The 25,082-nt window shown below is 37.5% G+C and overlaps 1 protein-coding gene across 2 annotated transcripts in view; it reads right to left on the reverse strand.

The window, feature by feature from the left end:
• Positions 1-25,082, reverse strand: part of GABRR3 (gamma-aminobutyric acid type A receptor subunit rho3) — a 46,189-nt gene that overhangs the window by 8,485 nt on the left and 12,622 nt on the right. Inside the window, exons 3-7 of one of the 2 annotated variants that reach the window (XM_069472479.1) lie at positions 20,487-20,554; positions 15,759-15,982; positions 12,138-12,220; positions 10,955-11,095; positions 5,162-5,314 (exon numbers count right to left, since the gene is read on the reverse strand). In XM_069472479.1, coding sequence (XP_069328580.1) covers positions 5,162-5,314; positions 10,955-11,095; positions 12,138-12,220; positions 15,759-15,982; positions 20,487-20,554 — 669 coding nt within the window. Of the gene's footprint in view, positions 1-5,161; positions 5,315-10,954; positions 11,096-12,116; positions 12,221-15,758; positions 15,983-20,486; positions 20,555-25,082 lie in introns of both variants that reach the window. The other variant, XM_069472478.1, reaches the window with a different exon arrangement.

Raw genomic sequence — 25,082 nt, forward strand, 5'->3', positions numbered from 1 at the left:
AATATTACATTATATGAAGGAAAGGAAGGTGGGTTGAGAATTCTAACACTGCTCTATGGCCAGAAACTGACAACCATTTTCCCACACAGGTGGTGCTAGAGTCATGACTATCGTTAGAAATTGTGGTAATCTCTCTGATGGCAAAATGAATTTCCCTTATCCAGTTCCCTAAGTATTCACTTTTCCAGACAGGTGGCATATCCTCTGTTAGGAGACATTTTTCTCTCCTAACAGTCTCTGAGTGACTACAGGCCTGAGAGCATTGATTGCCTTCCTCTGCCATATCTGATTCCCAGTAAATGACCTTAGTACTTAATGTATTGCATAGGGAAGGGCAAACCCATGCATAGGGGCCAAGCAAGAATGATGGAGGCAAAGAAAGCAGGAGAGAGGTAGAAGGGAGAGGAGAAGGTACAATACTACTCTTCCCTCCATGAGGGCTAAAACACCCTTGAACAACTCTGTAATTGTCTCACACTCTTTCCATACAAATGGAATGAAGAGATGTAATAGCGTTTTTGAACCATCACATATTCCAAATTCTGATAGCTATTATCTCTTATGAGAATTTTCTAATCACAATCGATACTTCTATGCTACTTACCCTATATTGCTCTTTACCTGAAACATGGCAATTTTGGGAGGGTCTTAACTAGGAAACGAATTATTCTTTATTGTTTCCAGTTAATAACTAAGCACAGTCAGTAAAAATATGGTAAGTTAAATCCTGGCAACTTAACAACTGTGTATTGAGCATAAACTATGTGCAGGAAGGCACTGTGTTATTCACTGCAGGAACAAAAAATAGCAATAATGATCCTTGTCCTTAAGGAGCTCACATTCTAATAGAGAAGATAAGAAAAGCTCCCCTGCTTCTTCTTCTATGTCATAGCTAAGCATGAAATAGAGAAAATAGAGGAAGAAGTTACTTTAGGAGACATACAAGGTGCCATGTTGTTCAAAGATGGAAGAGAGCTCGTGTGCTCGGAGCCCGAGTAAAAGTTTCTGACCATTGAAAGACAGCAGGATTTTGACAAAGAGACACAGGTAAAGAGGGGGAGCTGAAAATAACCCCAAAAGACACAATCCCAAATGCCATAATTGCAAATGTTGGAATCCCAAAAGATCAAAGTCTCTAAAGTCTAAAATCCTGAAAATCACAATCTTGAAAGATCAAAATTCTAAAAATATAATTCTGGAAAAAAAGTAATTTAAAAATTTTTTAAAAAGATATTTATTTACATTTTTTAGAAGGGGATTTATTTGAGAAACAAATAAATGCAGCTGTATAAAGAGGACATTGTTTCACTATAGAAGAAATTTCAATATTTTTACATATACACACAATGCTTACAAAGTCAGCATTATGGTAATGTACTTCAGTGGAGTTAAATATGCAAAGAATGTACAAAATGAATTAAGCTCTCTAAAACTGTGGTCCCCAAACTCTGGGCCATGCACTGGTACCAGTTCACAGCCTGTTAGGGACTAGCCACAGAGCTCTACTGCCCCACCTCACCCCCGCCATAAAACTTAGGAAGGAGGGGGGTGCATAGCAGGAGTGAGCAGTGATGGGTGAGGAAGCAAAGTTTCATCTGTATTTATAGCAGCTTCCCTCCCCATCATTTGTATCACTGCCTGAGCTCTGCCTCCCCCTCCCCCAATGTCCCTGGAAAAATCGTCTTCCATGAAGCTGGTCCCTGGTGCCAAAAAGGATGGGGACCGCTACTCTAAAAGTGTCTGTACAATTTATACCTTCAGTATTGGAAATGTTGCAAAGATGAAATACATGGCATAGCAAATTGTAAAATATAATTTTGACAATTTAAAATAATGAAAAAAAATCTAAAAAAGAAAAGGAAAAAAACAAAACAAAAAAAACCCCACTAAAACCAAAATTGCACCTATGAAAAGTATATTATGAGGATAGATTATGGGGATAGATTATGAGCATAGATAGTCCATAAAAGCTAGTCTAACATGATGCAACTATCCTGTGATTGTGATTTTCAGGATTTTACATGGTAGAGATTATAGACTTTAGGGATTTAGACTTCAAGGATTTTGATCTTTCAAGATTTCAACATTCAGGATTATGGCCTTTGGTATTGAGTCTTTTGAGATTATGATCCAAATTGGTATAATGAATTACGTAACCATTTGGAAGATCTGTATAACTCAGTGAACCAATATTTTCTGAACGATGAATTCATGAGTAAAAAATCTATTCAAAGAACAGCACAGACCAGTGGATTTTAATCTAACAGAGTAGAAAAAAATTTTCAAGATGGTTTCAGATTCCACATTGCAACTAACTTTTAAGAAACTATCATTTGCTGAGTTTTGGTGTAATATAAGGAAAGGCTACTCACAATGATCTGCAAAGACTATTAAAATATATTAAAATATTGAAAACTCCTTTTTCCAACTACATATCTGACAAAGTTAGATATCTCCCTATATTTCAGCCAAAACCTATTGCAATAGACTGAATGAAGAAACAGGTAAGAATCCAGCTGCCCTCTATAAACCCAGATATTAAAGGTTTGCAAAAATGTAAAAAAAGCCACTCTTCTCACTAAAATTTTGTTTTACAAAAACCAATTGTGTTTCATACAATATGTTATCATGTTAACTTGCAATGAGTTTATTATTGCTAGCTTCAAATGAATTAATAAATGTTTTCAAATTCTGTTTTAACACCTAATATGGCTCATAATGATAGATACAACCCCCCAAAACAAAAGCTCTTTGGAGTCCTCGGTAATTTTTAAGAGTGTAAATGGGTCCTAAAACCAGAGTTTGAGAACAACTGCTGAAGACTAAGAAGGAAATTGAGGTTTCAAACATGAAAGACTCAATAAACTGGGGGACCCTAAACAGAATGGGGAAAGTGAAGAGAATAAGTGGGATGAGAGTTGGAGGGGACAGTCGTTTGTTCAGTTTTGAACATGCTGAGTCCAGCACACAACTGGGACCACCCAAATAGAACTTGAAAGATTTGAGATAAGGACACTGATTTGGGATTTACTTTCATGGGGATAGTAGTTGGAACCAATAAGCTTGTTCCATTTGATAAGAGAATCAAAAGTGAGCAGATCCTTGGGAGGGAGTTACCCATACTTAAGGAGTGGAAGGCAGAAGTAAAAGGCAGGAAAGAGAAAGGAAAGAAAAGTCTAACGGAGGAGAACAACTAGACTACTGAAGAGCAATGAAAACTAATGCATTGCCGTGTGTGGTTGGTTTTACCAAATGCTAAAAACTGTCAAGCTCCACACTTGATGAATTCTCCCATTTAATTCTCATAGTGACCTTTAGAAAGCAGTATTAATAACCTCATTTTGCAGACAAGGAAGATGATGCTGGACTCTTGACTACTACCCTTGGTTCTGGATTTGGAGAGGATGCTTAATACTGTCAAATGTTTTAGAGAAGGTGAAGGAGGGGAACAGCTGAGAAAAGGCAAGTGGGATAGGTGAACAGGTATTCACAGGGACCTTCCAGAGAATTGGGTAGCCCAGCATTCGGGAATATTGAGTTTAGCAGAGGGCAAAATCTCTTTTAAAGAAACATGAGGGCAGTAGGGAGCAAAGCCTGAGAGGACAGCAGTGTTATAGGAGTACTGCTGTTCTCTTTATTTAAACAAACAAACAAAAAAAGGGTGGGAAGGGAGAGGGACTATTCTGGTTTGCATATCATTTTACATAAATCTGCATAGCAATTTCCTAATCCTAAGAGATCAGATGCAGATTCAAGAAGCACAGAATTTCAGGGGTGACTTAAATGTATTTCAGTGTTCCTTATTCACTCCAACCTGTCATGGAACTAGCTCTTATTGTTGTCATTTTCGCAGTAGAGGAGCAGAGAGTCAACTTCAGGAATCTGATTGAAAATCATGTTCATAAACCTTTATAAACTGAGAGCCTTTCTCATCCTGTCTCAGGGCTGAAAATGTGCCCTCGGGCTCCTGTTTGGGTCTATGCTGCTGCACTGCAGCGCTGAGGTCAGGGCACAAATGCTCTGATGCGAAGAAACAGTAACGGTAACGTAATTATTCATTCAGACAGTATTTTCTTCTTGAAGACATTTAAGCCTCAAATGCTTGTGGATTGAAGCTTTTAATAGGGGAAAGAGGTGAACAAATTATTAATATTAATAATTTATGTCTTTCAAATGATCTTTTGAAGTATGCATATAATTTGTGAACATTAACTTGGAAACCACCCTTTCTGGAATGAATTGTGTGATAATTACAATAATTGTGAACCACTTATAACAATCTTCTCTCTAGATAGAACATTACAAATGAAAGAACAAAATCAGATGGAATGAGGGAGCTCTGCCCCGACCAGCCAGGAAAGCAAGTGGGGTTATCTCTTGGGTTCTCGTTAAGTAACATGTCATCTAAGTGCATAGCTTGGCATCTTGCACTTTGTAAGGACTCAATAACTGGTAAGTGGGTCTGAAATGATTCCCATAAATCAATGTGTGTGACGGGGGAATACAACATGCTAGACGGAGTAGATAATCACTCTTTGTGGTGACTTAATGTGGCTGGCAATGTCTCTCCACCTAAAATCTCTTGCCAACTAACCTACCGCAGTATCTAAAATTCCACTGTGGTTGATTCTAATTTTGGCCTTTGGGTTAAGCCCTAATTTCTAATTAGCACTCATGTTTCCAAATTCAAGTACTCCCCACCCCCACCCCCACCACCAACCCACCCAAGTAATTTGTTATTAAGACAACAACTATATAGCGTGAATTTGTTTGAAGATTCTTCCTTCTATGATGTAAGGGTTTGCCATGCACAGCTAAATGGACTTGAATAATGCATAGGGAGATATTTTTGAAAGGGAAAAGATAAATTTTTAAACTGAGGCTGTTTATACTTCATAATTTCATCCTCTTTCCTTACTATCACCCAGCTGTGGGTCAGTCAGCACAGCCTACATCCCTAGAGTCTGGGTTCCCAAGGAAAAAACCCACTTACAATATGTCCTTGAAGCTGTCAAGATAAATGCTTTAACCTGAATGTGCATCTCTAAGTATTTCTGCTAAACCACCACTCTCCTTTCCTTCCTATGTATCCCTCATTTTTATTGACCTCCCTTAACTTTTCTCCCATGTTAATATTTTACAAAGATGGGGAGAGATTTACCCAGAGAAACTCTTGCAGGAACAGCTCTTCGGTCAATCCAAAACGAAACCCACGAAAGCATCACCATCAACATGGCTGGGAAATAGGTTTGCAGCACAAAGAAGAAAATACGCCTCCTTAGCACGAAGTTGATGAAAAGCCTATTGTACCAACCTATGAGAAAAAGCGGAAGTTTTCATTAGAACAAGCTTCTTCTTGGAAACAGTACATTTAGTGACATGACATGCTTCTTTAGACTCCAAGCTCTTAGAGGACAAGGAACTTGACATACTCATCTCTGCCTAGCTGGGCCTTACACTTCATCAATGTTTGTTCAACCAGCTGAACTGCAGTCCGGTTAATTATTTGATTCAAGGTCCCCTTTAACTTCCATACCTGCAGCTCAGGAATGAATAGTAATTACCTTTTGTGGGATGGCCTCTAAAGACCTTTCTCCACAACACACTGTGTCTGCATGTTTCTGCAAGAGGGAGTCTTCAATACATGAGTGATGTCTGTATGAAAGAGCCAATCAACCATTTATTAGCTACAACAAATGAAGAAAAACATTTTATCTGGAGGAAAATATTCACAGTAGGTACTAGGTCATTGGATTTCAACCTGGGCTTGAGGCAGCTAGGGATTCAAAGAATAGGGGAAACAGTATCCATAAATTATTTTTATTATTTTAAAGTGTCACGGACACCATAGTTTGTCTATGATAGGTCTACAGAAAGGTAATCAAATGATGATGTTCCTTTGCATCTTGTTGGAATTGTATAAATTCATGTTGGTAACATTGGTTACTTGTGCTGATCAAAAGCACCAATTGTGATCACATCTGCACACATATTTTGTTCAGGTTTCCCTTTTCACAACGAGTAAAAGGAAGTTTAAAGCCATATTTTCAGACCATTTACAGGATTTCTCTGAGGGCCATTCTATAACAACCAGAATGCCAGGTTACATATAATACCTTACCCTTTTTTTTTTTCCCTTATCTGTCTCATGCATCTCTAATAACTGTGATGTCAATATTATTAATATTTACTAAAATAAGGCAATGAACAATGAAATGAATGAATATGAAAATGAATTTTATGGTTAATCTTACCTTTACTCTTAAGTGGTAAGATTAATTTTTCTATGACAATGGTAAGATTAATTTTTCTATGACAAATGGTGTTTATTTTGAGATAAAATAATTCTAAACACAGGGACTACAGGTTAAAAAATATAAAATAAAAGCATAGGTATTGCAGAGTTAGAGAACTCTTCTACTAGTCTCAGTAGTAATTTCTTAGAAACCCAAGATGGCAAATGTATTACATGAATCAGGCAAATACTTTGCCCTCTTGGCCTAAGAAATACACCTACGCTGAATGGCAGATTCTACTCCTAGTATCCTGTCCTCAATTAAGTGCTCATTATCCTTTTCTTCCTAACCTGGTTCTGAGGTTCTCAAAAGACATTTAGGTAACTGCATCCTTTCTTTACTCATAATTTTCTGAAGAATAATTGTCTTTTGGGGGCGATGAGAGTGGAGAAGAGTAACCACGAAGGAAAAATGCTGCTCTGTCTTGTGGTTCCTCAGGGAAGGGAAGACTACGGGTGGTGGTGTAGCTGCAGGTGCAGGCCAGAAGGAGTCCCTTCACCTACCAGGAAAGGTGGTGCTTCCTTGGGAAGACATAGAGCCTTCATTTTGAGTAGTTTAATAAAAAGTCTGATTCTGTTTTTGCTGTTTGACTGCTGATAGTTTTCAAGCCCAATTTCGTCTTCTCTTTCTGCCCCACTTCTGAACGAGCTTATAAAACCCAAGCCAGTCACCCCTTCCTCTTCTCTCAAGCCATTTTTAGACCTGCTTGGGAGCCTGCCCTGTTCTCTCTAGAAAGCCTCATTATGTGAGTAATAAACCTCTTTATACCCTTTTTTCATGTGTAAGGCATCATCAGTTTTGGCATCTGAATCAAATTTGGGGTGGGGGAGGGTCCATCTGCCTCCGTTAGGTACATTGCCACACAGTGGAAACGAGTTAATAAAAGAGAGAAAAGGGCTGGAAAGTTGGCAGCCAGGGAAATGCAGGAGAGGAGCAATAACTGGGGAGTTGGCCCACAGACAAAACTGAAGAAGGTTTTTATACCTGAAGACTGTCACCTTCAATGGCCTCTTGATACTAAGACCTCAATCTGAATTAAAAGGATCAGGATGATATTGTTGATGGAAATGGTGATCATAGCTACTAACTAACATTTATTGAGCATCTACATATGGCAGAGTTATTTCTGGCAGATGGCAGTCTGTTATTTATGTGTATTAAATCATGGGCCCTAGGAGATAGAGAGTATTATGAAACTCATTTAAAGATGAGGGAATTGAGGGTTGGAGAGATCAAGTAACTTGTCCAAGGTCACATTGCTAATAAGTGATAGAGTTAGGGTTTGAACTTAGGCAATCTCTCTCTAGTACTTATACTTTAGCCATTAGATCATGCTGTGTTAAACCATAACTGTTCAATTCATCCCTTAGGGACAAGAGTCATTTCTTTTTCCTTTGTAAATCTATAGTTCATGACCTTGAGGAGCACTGAAAGGGATGAGGGGGCAGAAGCCCTCACCTGCTTATTAAAATTGCCAGGTAGTGGCGGTTTGGGAACAGTGGCAATGGTAGAGGTGAAGGCAATGACAAGAAAAAAAAAATGAGGACCCTGTTGTTCAGCTATACAATGGAAATGAAGGTTCTATAACTACACATCTAGCTCTTATAATAATTAAAAATTTTGAAAATCAGAGCCAGATGTATGGTTTTTCTATAAAGCTGATTTAGGAGCTGTGGTTATGGTTGGTAGTTGTAATGACAGGAATAAAGAAAAAATATCAAAAATTATTTTTAATGAAGATAATATATTTAAGCAGGATACTAATCTGAGAAAGATATATGAGTTTGACTGACAGGAGACTATGTTTAATAATTCATGAATAATGTGAGGCAAAACTATCACATACTCATGAACTAAAATTAAGTTTTTAAATGTGATCTTTTTGAAACCTAAGGAATGGTTAAATGAACCCAGATATGATTATTAATTGGATATTTGAATATACAACTTCCAAAATGCTTTACTCTTGCATTTTTCCTACTCTTAGAGCACATTTTAATCTTTCTCATTAAAAAATGTATATAACAAATTCAAAAAGACAAAAGTGTTGAAACAAAGTTGAAAATCTCCCCAATCTATACCCACTTCTCAGAGGTATCTATTGTTAATCTTTCTAGACATTTAAAACATATACACACATACATATATATACATCTCATGCACACATACACACATATATATGTATAAATCCTTTCTGCAATAAAAAATATGGGATTATATTTTATATATTCTTCTGTACCTTGTTTTGTTAATTTTAAATTATTATGGATAACTTTACATCTCATGCTATACAAAGTACATACACTTGAACTTAATTCTATTTTTTTCCATTTTTCTTAGGAAACAAAATGCTATTTCTTGAAAATGTAACTATACTTGAATGATAAGGATTTATAGTTCACTTTTAAACACTTAAAATCATCTTTGTGAGCAGCAAATTTTTCAATGCAAGTATTCTGTTTGGATTTAGAAAGACTCTAAAATGTGACTAGCAAAGGACAAAAATGAACTAGAGTTGGATCTGCCTGGTAGCTCGAAGAGGCCGACAGGTACAAATAAATAACGGAGTCAATGAATGACTTAGGGGTAAAGGTAGAATTTGGAAGTGGAATTTAACTTCTTTTTAAGAGGAGATCTGGATGTAGATTAATGGATACTCGTGCTTCAAAATTAAAAAAAAAAGTCATTGTCATTATTATTGTTTTGTTGTATATATTCTGCACAGGAAACAATACTTTTGGTTTCTGTGCTTCATATGTATCACATTATACTAGCATTAAACATTGCAAAGCTCTATGCACAATTTATCATGTGTATAAGTTATTTCATCATAGCAATAGTGAAGTGAAAACTATAAATTATACCTCATATGTATCATTGTCCATTGCATCCATTCCTTTATCTATATATTAATTTAGTTTAGAACTAAGAACATTAAAAATCCTGATAAAAATATACCTATATTTATTTATATAGAGAAAGACAAAGAAAAGAGGAGGAGGAATAGAAAAATATATCAAAATAATAGAGTTTATCTCTATGAGACAGGATTACAAAGAATTTTTTCTTTAAACTTTTCTGAGTTCTTTTCACATTATCTACCATTTATTCATTCATTCAACAATTAGCCTTCGAGTATCTCATATGAGCCAGGGCTATATCAGTAATCAAAACAAATAAATGTGTGTTACTTATATAATCAGAAAAGGCAAAAAACATGATTTAAATTAATAGCATCATTTGCTGAATCCCAAGCAATATAAACAACACAAATAATGGGTGAAATAGAGCATTTCCTCAGGGTCTAAATAGCTAAATAGCTGTTGGTCCTAGAAAGTCATTTAGCTTCTCTGTGATGTAAATCTCGGTTTCTCTCTTAAAGATGCAGGCTTTTAGGGAAAAACCTGATAACTACTCTCCGAGTTCTAAGGACCTCGGAGTGGAGAACTTTTGAGGAGAGAATGCAACACCATGAAAGCAGAGCAGGAGAAAGGATTCTAGCCAGGACAGCCCCGAACCTCAGCGGCAGCAGCTGGCACACTTTCTGCTCTGAACATGGCTTCATTGAGTCTGAAAAGGAATTCTATACAGATTCTGCCTAAAATTATCCAGAATACTAATATCCAGCAGGGGATTGATGGTGGGGAGTCGTGGAGGGGAACAGAGGAGGCTGCTTCTAACTTTAGACAGCAGAGATCAAGTACAACTTTAAACAGTGCCTTGGATAACTGCTGCAAAATCAGAAATATATCTGTCATAGTAAAGAATACACAATTTAGGTACAATTTTGGATGGATTTTGTACTTGGGGCAATGAGGCAATTTATTGATTTATTTGAATGAATAAAATAAATAAATAAAAATCATTCAGCTGATTTTTATTGAGCATTTGTCAGATGCTCAGCACATTCCGGGTGCTGGGAAAGAAATGGTGAACAAGGCAGACAGAGTCCCTGCCCTCTTTCTAGTGAGGTACTCAGACAATAAAGTAGCCAAATAAGTACATATCTCAGGTAGTGGTAAGTCCCGTGAAGACAAACAGAGACAGGGAATGGCGAGAAAGGACACCTATTTTAGACAGGATGGTTGGGAATGCACTGTTTGAGGAGCTATTTGAATAAAGCTCTGACTGAAGTGAAGGAGCTGGTCCCGATAAGATGGGGCTGGGGAGCATTCCAGGTAGAGGGAGGTGAGGCCAGAGCTGAGCCCTGCAGGCAGAATGAGACCGGCAAACAGTAAAGCCCACAGGGAGGATAGGAGGTGGGGGCGGAAGGTAGGGGGAATGGGTGAGGTCAGAGCATTAGGCAGGAGATAGATCATGTTGAGAAGCTTGACTTTTGTTGTAAGTGTGATGGAAAAACACTGGAGCACTTTGAACAGGAAAGAATTGTGATCTTTGTGTTTCAAAAGATCACCCTGCCTGCTGTATTGAGATTGGAGGGGCCCAAAGTGGAAGCAAGGCATCTAGCTAGAGGTGCATGAGGGGGAAAGAAGCAATGGATTGGAAATGTGGAGGTGGCTGCCTATAAAAAGCGAGGGATGATGTTATTTGCCAAATTGGATAATTGTTTGAACACAGGTGTCTTCACATGTTGTGGTGCTTTGCACACAGTAAATGTTCAATGAATGCAGAGGAATCATCCATGTAAAATGCTGTACCTGTGCTGCTATAGAAAGCTAATCCACTGGATGCACTGAATTCTTCAACGAAGAACTGAGAAAGGGAAATATGCTCTTCAGTATTTAAGGACTTGTTTCCATGTTTCCAGTATAGCATTAGGTCCTCATCATTGTAGGCATCTAAAACAAGAAAATAACAGTCTTGTAATTGGAATAAGTCCTTGTAAGTTCCATGAGGTCTATAGCCATGTTCTCTTCAGCTCTGTCACCCCAGTGCCCACATGGCATATTATACTGACATGTATAATATGTATTAAGTGCTGAAAAGTATGTTTGCCAATAGACTGATCATACCCACACCTTGCGAAAAGAGAAAAAAAAAAGTCTCCCAAAATGAGACCCTGATTGGTATAGTGTAGATCTTTTATTGTGCCCACACAATAAATTAAAACTCTCCAAATAGTTGCTCCCATCTTTGTTCATTCTTTTAAAATATTAAGCCAGGCCTCGGGGTGACACCATAGCATTGCCTCACTGTCACATGCCATTAGTTTCCCTTAGTTCTGTGGTTTTATTGGATGAAATTCCAAAATGGACCTAACTCATAAAGAATTTTCTTTCTAAAGTCAAATAGTGATATAGTAAGTTTCTAATGGATTTGGGGAGGGGTGTCTGTGGAGTATATACCTATTGAGATTCCCAGCATTTTAGGCACATTATGAATAATTGCAGTTAGCTTTTAAGATGTTATATCAAAAGGAGCTGACAGGTCAACGTGATTGACAGAGAGCCAGCTCAGCTGCCCTGTGACAGGGCTTTGATTAGGGGGTCTATGTCTAGAGCTGGGTTTTTCTGGGGAATCCAAGTATATTTAATGGAGGATTGTTACTCATCTGGGAACATGAATTCTAGAGCTTTCCAAATGTGAAAAATCTGTGTCAGTCTACATAATAACATCACCAAAAATGTACCTTTTTGTACATAACCAATGTGGAAACTACAGACTATGTAATTTTCAAAACATTTTTTTCCCTCTGAATCTTCTCATTTGAGAGACAAACTACTATCATCTTTAGTAAAGAACAAAAAACCCACAACCATTTTGGTTTTGGATAATGTATCAAGATTTTAAAAGGCTTGTTAAGAGCATGCTTATTTGCACGCAAGTATGTGATGGTGTGTTCAAATGATGTATACTCACTCCATCGGAAGTAAGACTTACAGCTTTCCAGTTCAAGAGAACAATTTTGCCTGTCAAGAGGAAACCTGCTGAAATCCATAAAGCACATGGCTGAAACCGTTACCCTATAAAAAGAGTGAGACAAAGAACCCTGCAGATCATTTAACCATCTGGCCAAATAAGCATGCAACATTGAAGCTTTCTTACTGTTTGCCTGTTCTGTGTGCCTTTCAAGAATAATGCAAAACAGGCATTACTATATTTTGTTCAAATAACCTACAAGGAAACATACCCAGGAAGGTGGGTGATTTGTTTAAGACACAGAGTTAATGAGTAAATCCCAGCTCTCATAATTGCTTCTGATCTCACTATTTCTTGGTCAGCCCTCTGTGCATTTTCTGGCTCTGATGTTTCCAGAAAAACACACTTCAAAGTGAAAAGACTCTTAAATAGATTTAAATACTTTCTGCTTTTTGGAAGATTAGTCTCTAGTAATAAAGGTCTGGGATGGAAATAAAAACCTATAGAGTAAAGGTTTCCTTCACAAAGTAAGTTTACCTGAGGAAATTCTCTTTCCAGTAGTGAGGGAAAAGCCCAGAGCATTTTTAGTAATAGATCTATGTACACAATGCATAATTCAGGTGCTATTAAGTCAATAGGCTTGCATACTGATGAGGATTGTTTTTTCAAATTTTATATCCTCCTAGATTTTCCTGGCTTCAGGGAAAGGCTGTTGTACTATGATCTTGCCTCAAAGCAGAAACTTTGGTACCCACAATAGCAGATCAAAGGTTCATAAAAGGCCCCTGAGCAGGTCTACAAAAAACAAAGGCAACAGATGCTCCTACCCATGGTGCCCTTGAGTTAATCAGAGGAATAGAACCATTTTATCTTTTATGGGCTGAATTCTACTGTCAAGAGTTATGTAGTAAAATGCCAAGCCAGGGAAGTATCTGGATGGCTTCGTGTCACAAAATATATTCATTTTGATGTATTCCTAATACATTAAAGCTGCAAGGGACCACTGAGGACTTTCAGTCCACTTCCCTTATTGTACACATGGAGAAATTAATGACCAAGGTGGTTAGGTGGTTAGAATCAAGCCTAGAACCAGGTGATCTGACACTCGGCTTGGACTGGCTCTGCTGTTGGCCAGAAAAGCTCGTGCTGGCAACAATTTTGAGTTCCTCTTGCATTTGAGCATCTCCAAGACCACCCTCAGGGTCAATAATTCGCTAGAAAGACACACAAAACTCAGCAAAGCTGTTATACTTATGGCTACCTTTATTACAATGCAAGGATACAGATTAAAATCAACAATGGAAAAGGGGTACAGGGAAGATTCCAGGAGAAGCCAGGAATAAGTTTTCAGTTGTCCTCTCCTATTAGAGTTATATGGACAGTGCTTAATTCTTGTTATCAAAAGCTTGGCACTTCTCCTCGAGGCCACATCAGAAGAACAAGAACAAGAGGTTTGAGGAGAAGGAAAGAGAAGTTTATTACTTTGCCAGCAAAGGAGGAAAATGGCAGACTTGATCGACTCAAAATACAAATTCCTGCCCATAAGTAGAAATACAGGGCTTTTAAAGGGAGGGCCCTCAGTTCTTGGCTACTGTCCTTAACGATTCTAATCATCTCATCTCTGCAAAAGACAAAGCCTGTGACCTCCGTCCACCTGAGAGGCCCACCCTGACCTCTGCAGGCCAGCCAGCTGGCCTGGGATGGAGCCTGGGATGGTGCCAACAGTTCAGCTGAGCCATCTCCTGTAACACAAAGAACAAAAGATATTCCCCTACCCCTCCCGACCACCTGCCTGAGATAGGGATACAAGCCTCAGTTCCCAAAAAGAGGGGGAAATTTTAAATAGACAGAAAACATCTTTTTGCTGTTTTTCCCCCCTCAGGCCATTCCCTCTGTTACATGTTCTCCACTCTCAATTTTATACTTCCATATCTATGGGAGGAGAGGCGACTACTCTGTTACATTTTCTCAGCAATGATATATGACAACACCCATGGAGACTGCCAACCAGGGAGGCTCACCCAAGCCTCAGTGTCCACAGTTTTAATTAAGAGTCTTCACATAGTAATGGCTGACCACTCACGTAACTGACCTAAGTCTCTAGCCCCTCCGTCCAGAGGTCAACCTGAAACCCACTTGGCTTAAAGCCTCCACCATAAATCATGTTGTTAGCATAAACTATCTGGCATGGCCCAAGGCCCCCAGGTAAACAAAGACACTCTTCTCAGGCTAGATATTCTTAGGGGTTGGACAGTACTTCCCAGGAGCCAGCAAAGGACAAAATCTTTTTTTGGAATGTACAGAAATAAGGAAATCCACTGAATCAATCCTTTACTGGACTTTGCCTCACCAAAATCAATTTAAAACAGTTAATTCTTTGGCCAGACATTGCCATTTTGCTTCTGATTCCAAGTAAGGCTTGACGCCAGTACTTAGGAGTCCCATGTTACTATTGATTTAAAAGTCCTATTGAAAATAACACTTGCCTTTAAGTGCATTTTTAAAAACATTAATAGCCTTTATGAAATGGCTGGCAACAGCTTCTTTGTACTGAAGTTACCTTTATTACAATTCTCTTTTCAATAAGAAAAAAGAAACTATTAGTTTCCTATTGCTGCTATAACAAATTACCACAAACTTGGTGGTTTCAAACAACAGAAATTTATTCTCTCACAGTTCTGAAGGCCAGAGTCTGAAATCTATCACTGGGCCGAAATCAAAGTGTCAGAAAGGCCTGTCTACCTAAGAGGCCTCAGGAGAAAATATCTATTCATTTTACAGCTCTGGTCACCACAAGCATTCTTTGGCTTGTGGTCACATTGTCTTCTCCTCTTCTGTGTGTATCAAATTTTCTTCTACCTTTCTATTATAAGGATGCTTATTATTGCATTTATATCCCAATCAGATAATCCATGATAATTTCTCCATCTCAAGATCCTTAACTTAATCACACCTGTAAGTATCCTTTTTGTCATACAAGGTAACCTTCACAGGTTGCAGGGATTAGGACATGGATATCTTTTGGGGGATCATATTTTTTCGCCTACTATATAATCTTTCTGAGATTTCTAGGACATTAAAACAAGTTGAATTGCTTGGACTCCAAACATTTTCTAGAATTATCTATGATAAACCACTTATTATGCAGAAGACTCATCAGGCTAAAAGAAAATATGGAACATCAAAGATGGAGGGCTGTTATACCATAGTGTTAGAACACTAGTTTTAAATAAACCAAATAGAAAAATGAAGTGAGTAAATAGTGGTAACATGGATGATGACTATGCCTTCCCATGGTAAATGAAGGAGATGGTTAAGAAAATTATTTCTCTAACTCAAGATTCCAAAACTACTTGGTGGGGTGCAGGGTGGGGTTGAGCTGGTGAGGAGGAAAAGCAGACTTTTAAGAATTTCCGTAATTCAACTCTATTCTATTTGTCTAACCAACATATACCCAGAGTAGGTAGAGTTAGAATAGGAAACCATTCTTTGAAATGTGAATGTTAGAACTGGGGGAAATCACATCTTCTGCTTGTGAAACAGACAGTAATGTTGTGATTTTAGTCTGAAGTGAGATCCACCAGCTTTGGTGTAGACAGCTGTGGTCTGAGGAAGCCAAAGGCCACAGACAGCTCTCCTCACCTGAGACTGAACAGGACGTTTCCATCAGGGTACACACGCAGCATGATGTTCTCCATAGTTGTATCATGGATGAAGGATCTTTTAGAATGGACAAAAAAGATATCAGGCACCCAGATCTTTTTGATCAATCTATGATCAAATGTCATGCTTTTGTTTGTTGTGCTAGGAAAGGAGAGCCTCTCATCTTTCCAGTAATGCCTGAGATAAAAAGTCATCGTAAAGTCCTAGACAGAGAGAAAAAGAGACCAGTTAAAACCAGTAGGAATATGGTTCAAGATGACCACTTCAACACTATTAGTCCCAGGACTGATTTCCAAGAGAGCTAATGACTTATAAGTGAATGGCTCATATTGTATTTTCAGGTAGATTTAGGAGGAAGCTAATAAGCTTAAGTTTTGGGCTTTTCCTTCATATGAGCCCTGGTGAATGTTGACAGTTTCTGTGAGATATGGAGCATTCAAATTGGGGAAGAGAAGCCAGATTATAAACGGGAAGCGTTTCTATGTAAGCACTCTGATTAATCATCTAAAGAGATCGCAGAACAAAAGCACCCGAAACTCCACTATTTTTTTATCCATTATTTTATGGTGATTTTTTTTTTCTAATTCTAAATAAATATTCCCCTTTAAAATTGCTTTTGTATTATAATTTTGTATTATTTTTTGTTAAAGAAGACCTCTCAAATTGAATAAACTACAGTCCTACAGAAACCTAGCATTTGTTAGAGCTATTCGTAGAAAGCAAGTTGTCAGAAGTCCTGGGACAGAGACAGCGATCTTCCTGTTTGAGAGAAAGAAAGTTATGAAATGAAACGGTGATTCTCAAAGTTTAGTGTGCAAGAGAATCACCTGTGAAGTTTGTTGAAATGGTACATTTTCCAGAAGCAAGTTCATAGAGATTCCGATTCAGTATGACTCAGGGATTTGAATCGTTAATGTTCATTTCACTTATAAGGACATAAGGATGAAAGGAAAAAAGTATACTAACATCATATTAGGAAAAAATATTTTGTTAATAATTTGAGTTTTGTTTGGCTCTCAGATATTACATTTAATATTTGGTTGTATGAACAGAAACTCTCCCAACTTTAACCAAGTCATTGGGTGTGGACAATAACAATGTGTTTCACTTTTTACAATTGTTTATTTCTTTTTTTTTTTTTTTTTTTTTGAGACAGAGTCTCGCTTTGTTGCCCGGGCTAGAGTGAGTGCCGTGGCATCAGCCTAGCTCACAGCAACCTCAAACTCCTGGGCTTAAGCGATCCTACCGCCTCAGCCTCCCGAGTAGCTGGGACTACAGGCATGCGCCACCATGCCCGGCTAATTTTTTTCTATATATATTTTAGTTGGCCAGATAATTTCCTTCTATTTTTAGTAGAGACGAGGTCTCGCTCTTGCTCAGGCTGGTCTCGAACTCCTGACCTCGAGCGATCCACCCGCCTCGGCCTCCCAGAGTGCTAGGATTACAGGCGTGAGCCACCGCGCCCGGCCTGTTTATTTCTTATATCTTTTATTTCCCAACAATAATCAAATTTTTATTGAACTAGTACATGTAATAGAACTTTGGTATTTATTATACAAACAAAGGATACATCTCAGTAAACTCCAAATAAGTCACCTACCATTCGATCCAGCAATCCCACTACCGGGTATTTACCCAAAGGAAAAGAAGTCATTTTATTAAAAAGACACGTGCACTTAAATGTTTATTGCAGCACAATTTACAATTGCAAAGATGTGGAATCAACCTAAGTGCCCAGAAATTCATGAGTGGATTAACAAAATGTGGTATATGTATACTATGGGATACTATTTAGCCGCAAAGAAGGGTGATTTAATGGAATGGAACTGGAGACCATTCTCCTAAGTGAAGTATCTAAAGAATGGAACTAAATGATGAGCACACATGTGCACAGAGGGAAGTAAAACTCAGTGGAAATCGAGTAGGGCTGAGGGGACAGGTGAAAGCCTACCTATCCAGTACAATGAACACTAACTGGGTGATAGACACATGTATAACCCTGACTCAAGCATAATAAAAGTGATCCATGTAACCAAAAAAATTTGAACCCCCGTAATATTTTAAAATTAAAAAAAAAAGAATGTGAATTTAGGGTGGGACAAAAGAGGGTGGTAAGATGATAAATTAGAAGTAAAAAAGCTAACACGGAGGGGAGAGGGGGTCACTGGTAGAAAGCATTTTGCAATTAGACATGGTAAATCCAGTCAAGTTTTATTTGATATCTAGTAGCAAAGCTAACCTTATTCAGGGGAGAAAGATGATGTCCAGTTTTGGGTGCTGCAGGTTAGAGATAATAAGAATTTTCAATGCAGACTGGGTCATTCAAAAATGACTTGGATATAATGCCAGGAGAGGGGAAACAAGAGCTTGTTCTGGGAGCACAACAAGCTCTAGGAAGTACCAATAAGAGTGGCATCTGGGTAGGCAAGGGTTAAAATCTTCTAAAGGACTTTTTGAGTAGTGAGTCCTCTTGGCACTATTTCTTTTGGGTACAGGGTGGCGACATGAAGGAGATTTAATTTAAGGCTTATATCAAATTGCAATAAGAATTGAATTAGATAATGATGAGGACCAGAAGGACCACCAGCTGGAGAGTTTATAGACTAAAATAAGACTCAACAGGTCATAGAAGATTTCATTTAGACCTTTTTTAGAATTTTTATATGTCCTGAACTTTTCTTTCAGTTAATTGGAGGAATCACTATAAATACTAATATTATTGTAAGTATTTGTATGAAAAGATTTTTGATCTTAGTAATTTATATTTTCTAGGCCCTGCTTGGAGATCCCTTCTTTGTTCGCTTTCTCTTTCTCTTTTTATGTTTAATGGTGGTGTTTGCATATTACAAAAATAATATATAGAATTTAAATTTCAAAACTTAATTCTATAAAAATCACTTTGCTATAAGTTTATGTATCAAAAATATTTTTATTCCAAAGAGTATCTAAAAGCAACATTTGAAAAATCATAAGAACACAAGTATAAAAGATTCCAGAAAAGAGAAAAAAGTGCATAGATTAATGCACACAAAAAAAGTCTGTTAAATGAGTAGATTGGATAAATAACAAATATCTTTTCAGACTGAAAATGGAATTTGAAAAGAAAGTAGTTTAACTTGTCCCTCTTCAAGAAAGAGGTACTCCTTACTAAAAAACAAAACCACAAAAAAATCAACCTGCCAAATTTAAAGCAGAAAACAAAGGACAATAAGCATCTCTCTAAGGGCTGCAATGGCAAATGGCTCTAAGGACCAGGTGGGCGACTTCATTTAATAAAGGTAGCAGGCTGTATCTAGAGCAAAGCAAGGCAACAGTTTCAGGGCAATCTGGAGGGCACAGGCCCCATCCAAAGGCACTCAAAAATTCAATTATTTAATATTCTGAGTGGAGGGGCAGAGAATAAAACTGAAATTCAAACCAGATCCAAATTTGAAACCAAACCAAACATATTCATAAGTTGTACCTTACTCGTGGGTACCTGTTAAGGTCCTTATCATTAACAGTTGCATGCAGCATGGTGTTGGTGGGAAACAAAAGAAATGTATCTAAGTGGGATGATGCAGAAGACAGAATGACTGAGGAGACTGAAATGAGATGGAAAGTGTGATCCAAACATAAGCACACATACAGCAATTAGGTAAAAAAAAAAAAAAAGGAAACAGACATTGAAATTTTGAAACTATAAAGTCACTCTTAATTTGGCATAGAAAAGTAAACTAAAAGGGGCTAAACAAAACTCTGAGACTACATTAACAAATTAACAGAAAAGGAGTAGGTGAAAAGGAAATATATCTGAAAACAAATATGTAGGGGCTTACACACAAGTTAGCCATGGTATTAATTATTTGTCTTTAAAGCAAAATTCTGCACAACTGTGAAAATGACTTACATGAAAAATGGATCTGGTAATTATGTAGACAAGGAAGGTGTTCTAAATTGGGAATAGAGAAAATAAAATGGAAAAAGTATGGTAGAGGGTATTAAAACATAAAAATAGCTAAAGTGGTAAGATCAGGTTAAGGGAAAGGAAGAAGAAACAAAAACATCAAGGTATGCAAAATGGCATAGAAGACAGAAGAAGGTTAAAGATGATAACAAGTGATCAGTTTCAAATTTTATGGACATTGGCTCATGAGTAATATTCCATGAAAATACAGATGTTTCATTGCAAAATAAAATAATGGAAGTCCCTTCTAGATTTCTAAAAAATAAAAGGTAATATATAAAATTTTTCTTAATTATATTTTTAGTCCTATGAATTAAAAAAAAAATCCTTTGTCCTCTGCTACTGGTTGTCTACAGATAAGCAAAATTAATAACAACTGACATATTTGGAAGCAGCCCATCAAGCCTGTTCAACTGTTTATCATGTTGTGGGTAAGGACTCCTGGCTGTGATTTCATATTGCAAATGTATTATAACTGTTCCCAGTTGATGTTATATAGCTAAATATATCATGATATTCTACAGTGTTTCACCACTGAAAACCACTAGAAGGAAAAGAGAAGAGTAGGAAAGAAATGAGAATTGTAATTAAGGGCAGAAAGATGTGAAAAACAGCAACCACAACTCATTATTAATGAGTGAAGTTGCAAAAATAAATAATGTGCCTAATTAAATGAGTTATTAAAATACCAGTGATTTTGATACTGTTGATTTCTAATTTTTTCAGAAAAATACCAATCAATATCCCGTGGAGAAACTTACCATGTTAACCTCTGAAATGCTGTCGATGCTTTCAACCTGGACATCTATAGCTACTGGTACAGGGGACCCTTCAGAAAGAAGAATGGGTAATATGCTGAGAAATGCATTACAATCATTTCAAAGCAGAAAGATCAATGTTCATAGACTGTAAATGGATTACTTTTCAAGTTTTTTTAAAACAACAAATATCTCCATCATCTTATTGAATCAGAATCATACATTCAATAACAATAAAAGCACGTGTGTAAATAAATGGTATTCCAATAATCATTACTCATTTGCTTGAGAACATCTCAATATTATCCTTCTATGTATTGAGATGGTATCTCCAGGTTTTTATTTTTATTTTTAGCTAGCAGTAATTTAAAAAGGAACAATGTCTGGAAAACATGTCTAAGGGTGTGTACAAGTATGCATTCTGTCTGGTAATGGTTATATTGGATAGTCAGGGAGTGTCACAGAGTCCTTGACTCTGGGCAATGTTGGAATCTTTTCTCTCCTACCAAAAAAAAAAAAATCATTCTTTTTCACTTGCGCGGTGGTTGGCAGATTAGAAGAACACAGATAATAACACAGTGCTACACACAGACACCGCAGATTCAGAAGAGTTCCCTTGCAGAGCATCGGTAACCACAGACTGCACTTGGAAAGAAGCAAACATCCTTAGAAATGCATTTGATGAGAATAGACTGAGAGTCAGAATTGGGGCAATTTCAGACAGAGAAAAACTGCTGAGACTTATTTGCAGTTGGGGCTCCCAGAATCAGGTTCACGGGCCCGGAAAACCTGAAAGACAACATAAGGGAATCCAGACTAGACTGAAACTATGACATTTCCTGGTTATACCTAACAAAGGATTTCACCACTTCCAGTGTGACTAAAGATTGATGTTAATACTTCATTGTTTATTTCTGTGTATGAAATTTGATGCACATATATGTTAAAGTAATTTGTGTATTTATACATATAGTCTTTCATATGTTTTCGTTCCATAGTAAGCCACCCTCAAGTAAACCTTATTGCCTATATAGTCCTGAGTTAAAAAAATGCTTTCAACTGTTGTTGAAAAAATATAAATCTAATGATTAGGGGATTTAGCAGCATCCAGCCTAAAAAGCTTCCTCACTGAGGCTGTGTAGTGCCTGTACATGCTACACGGAACATGTGTGTGCATACAATTCACAGCCTTTTATAAATGCACAATACATTATAAAACAAGGTCTATCTTGCCAGTCCCTGTATCTCTTCTGTGACTCCCCCATTAATTGGCTGATGTTACCTTCACTTTATTAACATCAGATTCCCTTTTTTTGGTTCCTTAAGTCTGTACCCTCAATATCATTCCTTACTGTGAAGAGTTTCAGCTAGCCAGGCCTGGGGCTGGTCACACATTCCTGCTTCAGGCTCCAGAAATACCTCACTTGCATCTTAACTACCAACTTCTTCCTGCCATATTGGAGCAATTAATGTACATCCGATAGCATTGGTTATGACAATTCTATGAATAACATTGTTCAATGATAATTATGATGAAGCTGAAGCATTAACTTGGAAATATCTCATTATTATTCCTTCATAGGGTTAAGCTCTGGTGGGTTGTTTTTTTTTTGTGTGTGTGTGTGCGTGCATTTCTTAAATTAGTAGTTATTAATATTAAAATAAAACTTCATGAAAATATTTAGTTCATGGCTCTACTTGGCACTTCATGGTGAGTAAATCTTCCCATTGATTCCAATACTCCAAGGGAATGAAAGATTCGCAAAGATCTTGGAGGAGTGGCTGACTGTCTTGGATAAAGTTCTCGTATTAGAGTCACAGGCTAGAGTTTGAAGCCGGCTTCCATCACGGTTATGTGATCGGGATAAGTAATGTTGCTAAGCTTAGTCTCCTCAAATCTGAGTAGGAATACTCACCTTGGAGACTCATTTAAGGACTAAAAATAATACAGTTACTGAACTTGGTACTCAATAGATGGCACAAAATAAATGTTATTACTACGGCAGTGTAGCAAAAATGTAAACCTGCCCCTTAGGAACACAAGCCACTATTCCCTACACAAACATTTAGATAATCAGTCCTCTCTTCACTAAAATGGAGATCCGGTGCTTCTGATTACTTATTTTCTGACAAAACCAGCAACTTGAATTTAGTATCTCTTGACTTCTAAATAGACCCTAGCTGCTGTTGACTATCTCTGCCATCCTGGGGACAGTCGTATCAAACTACGTCCTTCTCCAAGGACATATTCATGCCACTGCTGCCCAAGCACTGAAGCCTCAGGGCTGTTTTGAAGGCTGGGCTGACAGCAGAGTTAAAACATGGCTTGTCCATCAGGAATGGGTTCCTGGAAATATCTTAGATTTCTTCTTTCCTCCCTGCAGATTTACAGTGTTCTTGTGAGGATGAGCTCTTCTGTTTGCAAGGAAAGTGTGTGCCTTCAGGTGCTGTCTGGCCTCATTTCTGCCTCCTTTGAGCTCCCTGTCACGGTGCACCTTACTCCTGGGTTTCAGAATCTGTACTGTGCGCTGGCATTCTTGAGGACAGAGTGCAGAATGAGGGGCATGGAAAGGCAAGACACAGAATCAGAATTTTTGAGCTGGATAAAACCTCCAAATATTCTTTTTACAGATAAGGAGCTGAGTCACAGAGAGAAGGTGGCAAAAAAGCAGGATTAAAATTCATGGAATTTGTAGCCATATAAACCTGAGTTAGAGCCAAACTTCTGTAAATTCCTTAACTACTCATACCTCAGTTTGTTAATCTACAAAATAGGAGAAATAAATATCTGGCACCTACCTGATAGGGTTGCTGTGAGACTACATGAAAGAATGCTTATTAAGTCCTTAGCCTGACCCCATTCAAACCTCTTAACAATCAATTTATTCATTATCTATTAGATCAATAGTAAATATAACAGCATAAATCATAATTTTATATTTTTATTCTGTATATAAGGCATTTAACATATAGTAAAAATTAAATAACTATTAATCATTATGATTATGGTGTTCATTTGCCAGTATCACTAGGCAGCAGCACACACATTTATAATCCTTTTTATGTACATAAAGATATAGCATCAACCTGTTTTTTATGCAGGCTGGAATAATGAGACTTAAATAAAAGTTATACATCTTATTTATATAATGCATTTAAAATCAACTCTATGAATATTATCTCATCTTATCATTATAGTCACCTTGTTAGATGGATAGAACCGATTTGAGCTCCACTTGACATATGAGCAAACTCAGAGAGGTTACAACATTTGCCTGAAACCCAAAGCTAATTAATGATAGGAAAATAGCCAGGCCCTTTTGACTCCCAGTATAGTGCTCTTGTTTGACAAGCAAAAACTGTACAAGCAGCTTTTATAACTCTAGCTTGTGTCTTGACTCAGTAACCAATATCTAGATGCTAAATTGATTTCACATTGAAGAAACAAAGAAATTATCATCTGTAAGACTATAACGAAACAGCCCTTAGTTATGGGAGATGTAAAGGGTAGGGGAAACATAAATAAAGAAAATGAGCTGCAATTTATAACCCAAGTTAAACAAAAAGCTCCCCTAAATTTATATCCTCCTGTTTCCACATAATGAGTCAATTAATCTTCTAATGCTTTATAAAAGTAAAAAACACTGCAGTAGCAGCTGGTTTTCATGTTAAAGCTAATTAGGAAAACACATTAAGGCAAGAGAAGTGCTGAAGTTACATTTAGCCGAAGAGGAAAGAAGTATGTTCGTGTGTTTGTGTTACGGACAAGTATGAAGAAAAAGAAGATAAATTAAAACATGTCTTTTATATCCCGCAATCTGATTTTCCCAAGGAAGGCAGCTGTGAGAGAACAGAGAAATGGGTCACTGGTGTAAGAAGTTGTTCTGACCAAGACGGACAAGAGAAGGTTAAGGACTATATTTCACAGAGCTACTAGACTGACACTTCTGAGTGAATTTATGGATTTTTCTGCCTGAACTGACTGAACACACAAGCAATTTGGACACCATTTGGCCCCAGTCTGACTGTCAGAAAAATTTCTTAATCGTGGGATGATTTGCCACCTGCCACTAAGTAGCACATTTCAATTGCATTTTTAATAACCCCACAAAGTAGTCTCAGGAAAAAAAAAAAACACATTTTCATCTAAAAAAAAAATCTTAACATATATCTCTAACGGATCAAGCAAAGTGGAAATTTAAGGTCAATTTCATGTTTGTCTGGAGGCTGGGGCTGATACAGACCATGGAAAATGAAGGCATAAATGCTTTAAGACAGAAGAGGAAGACTGGCCCCTAGTGATCCACAGTATGGAAATCGCCTGGGGAGCTTGTTAACCATGCAGATTTTATTCAGAGATCCTGGGTTGGGGCCTGAGCTTCTGCATTGCTAACTCACTCCCAGGTGATCTGCTGCTGGTCCTTGGGCCACTTTGAGTGACAAGACCTCTCTGGACCGCTTGTTTCAAGGTCTGCACTCAAGGACAGTCATTTTTCTCTCGATCTTTCTGGGTTTCAATGGCGTACAATAATCTCCCTAAAAACCCTTTCCTCTAGGATAGGAATTAATTTAATTGAGGAATCTAACCTGACAGGAATT

The sequence above is a fragment of the Eulemur rufifrons genome, chromosome 7 (assembly GCF_041146395.1).
Source record: "Eulemur rufifrons isolate Redbay chromosome 7, OSU_ERuf_1, whole genome shotgun sequence".
In the NCBI taxonomy this organism is placed as follows: domain Eukaryota; kingdom Metazoa; phylum Chordata; class Mammalia; order Primates; family Lemuridae; genus Eulemur; species Eulemur rufifrons.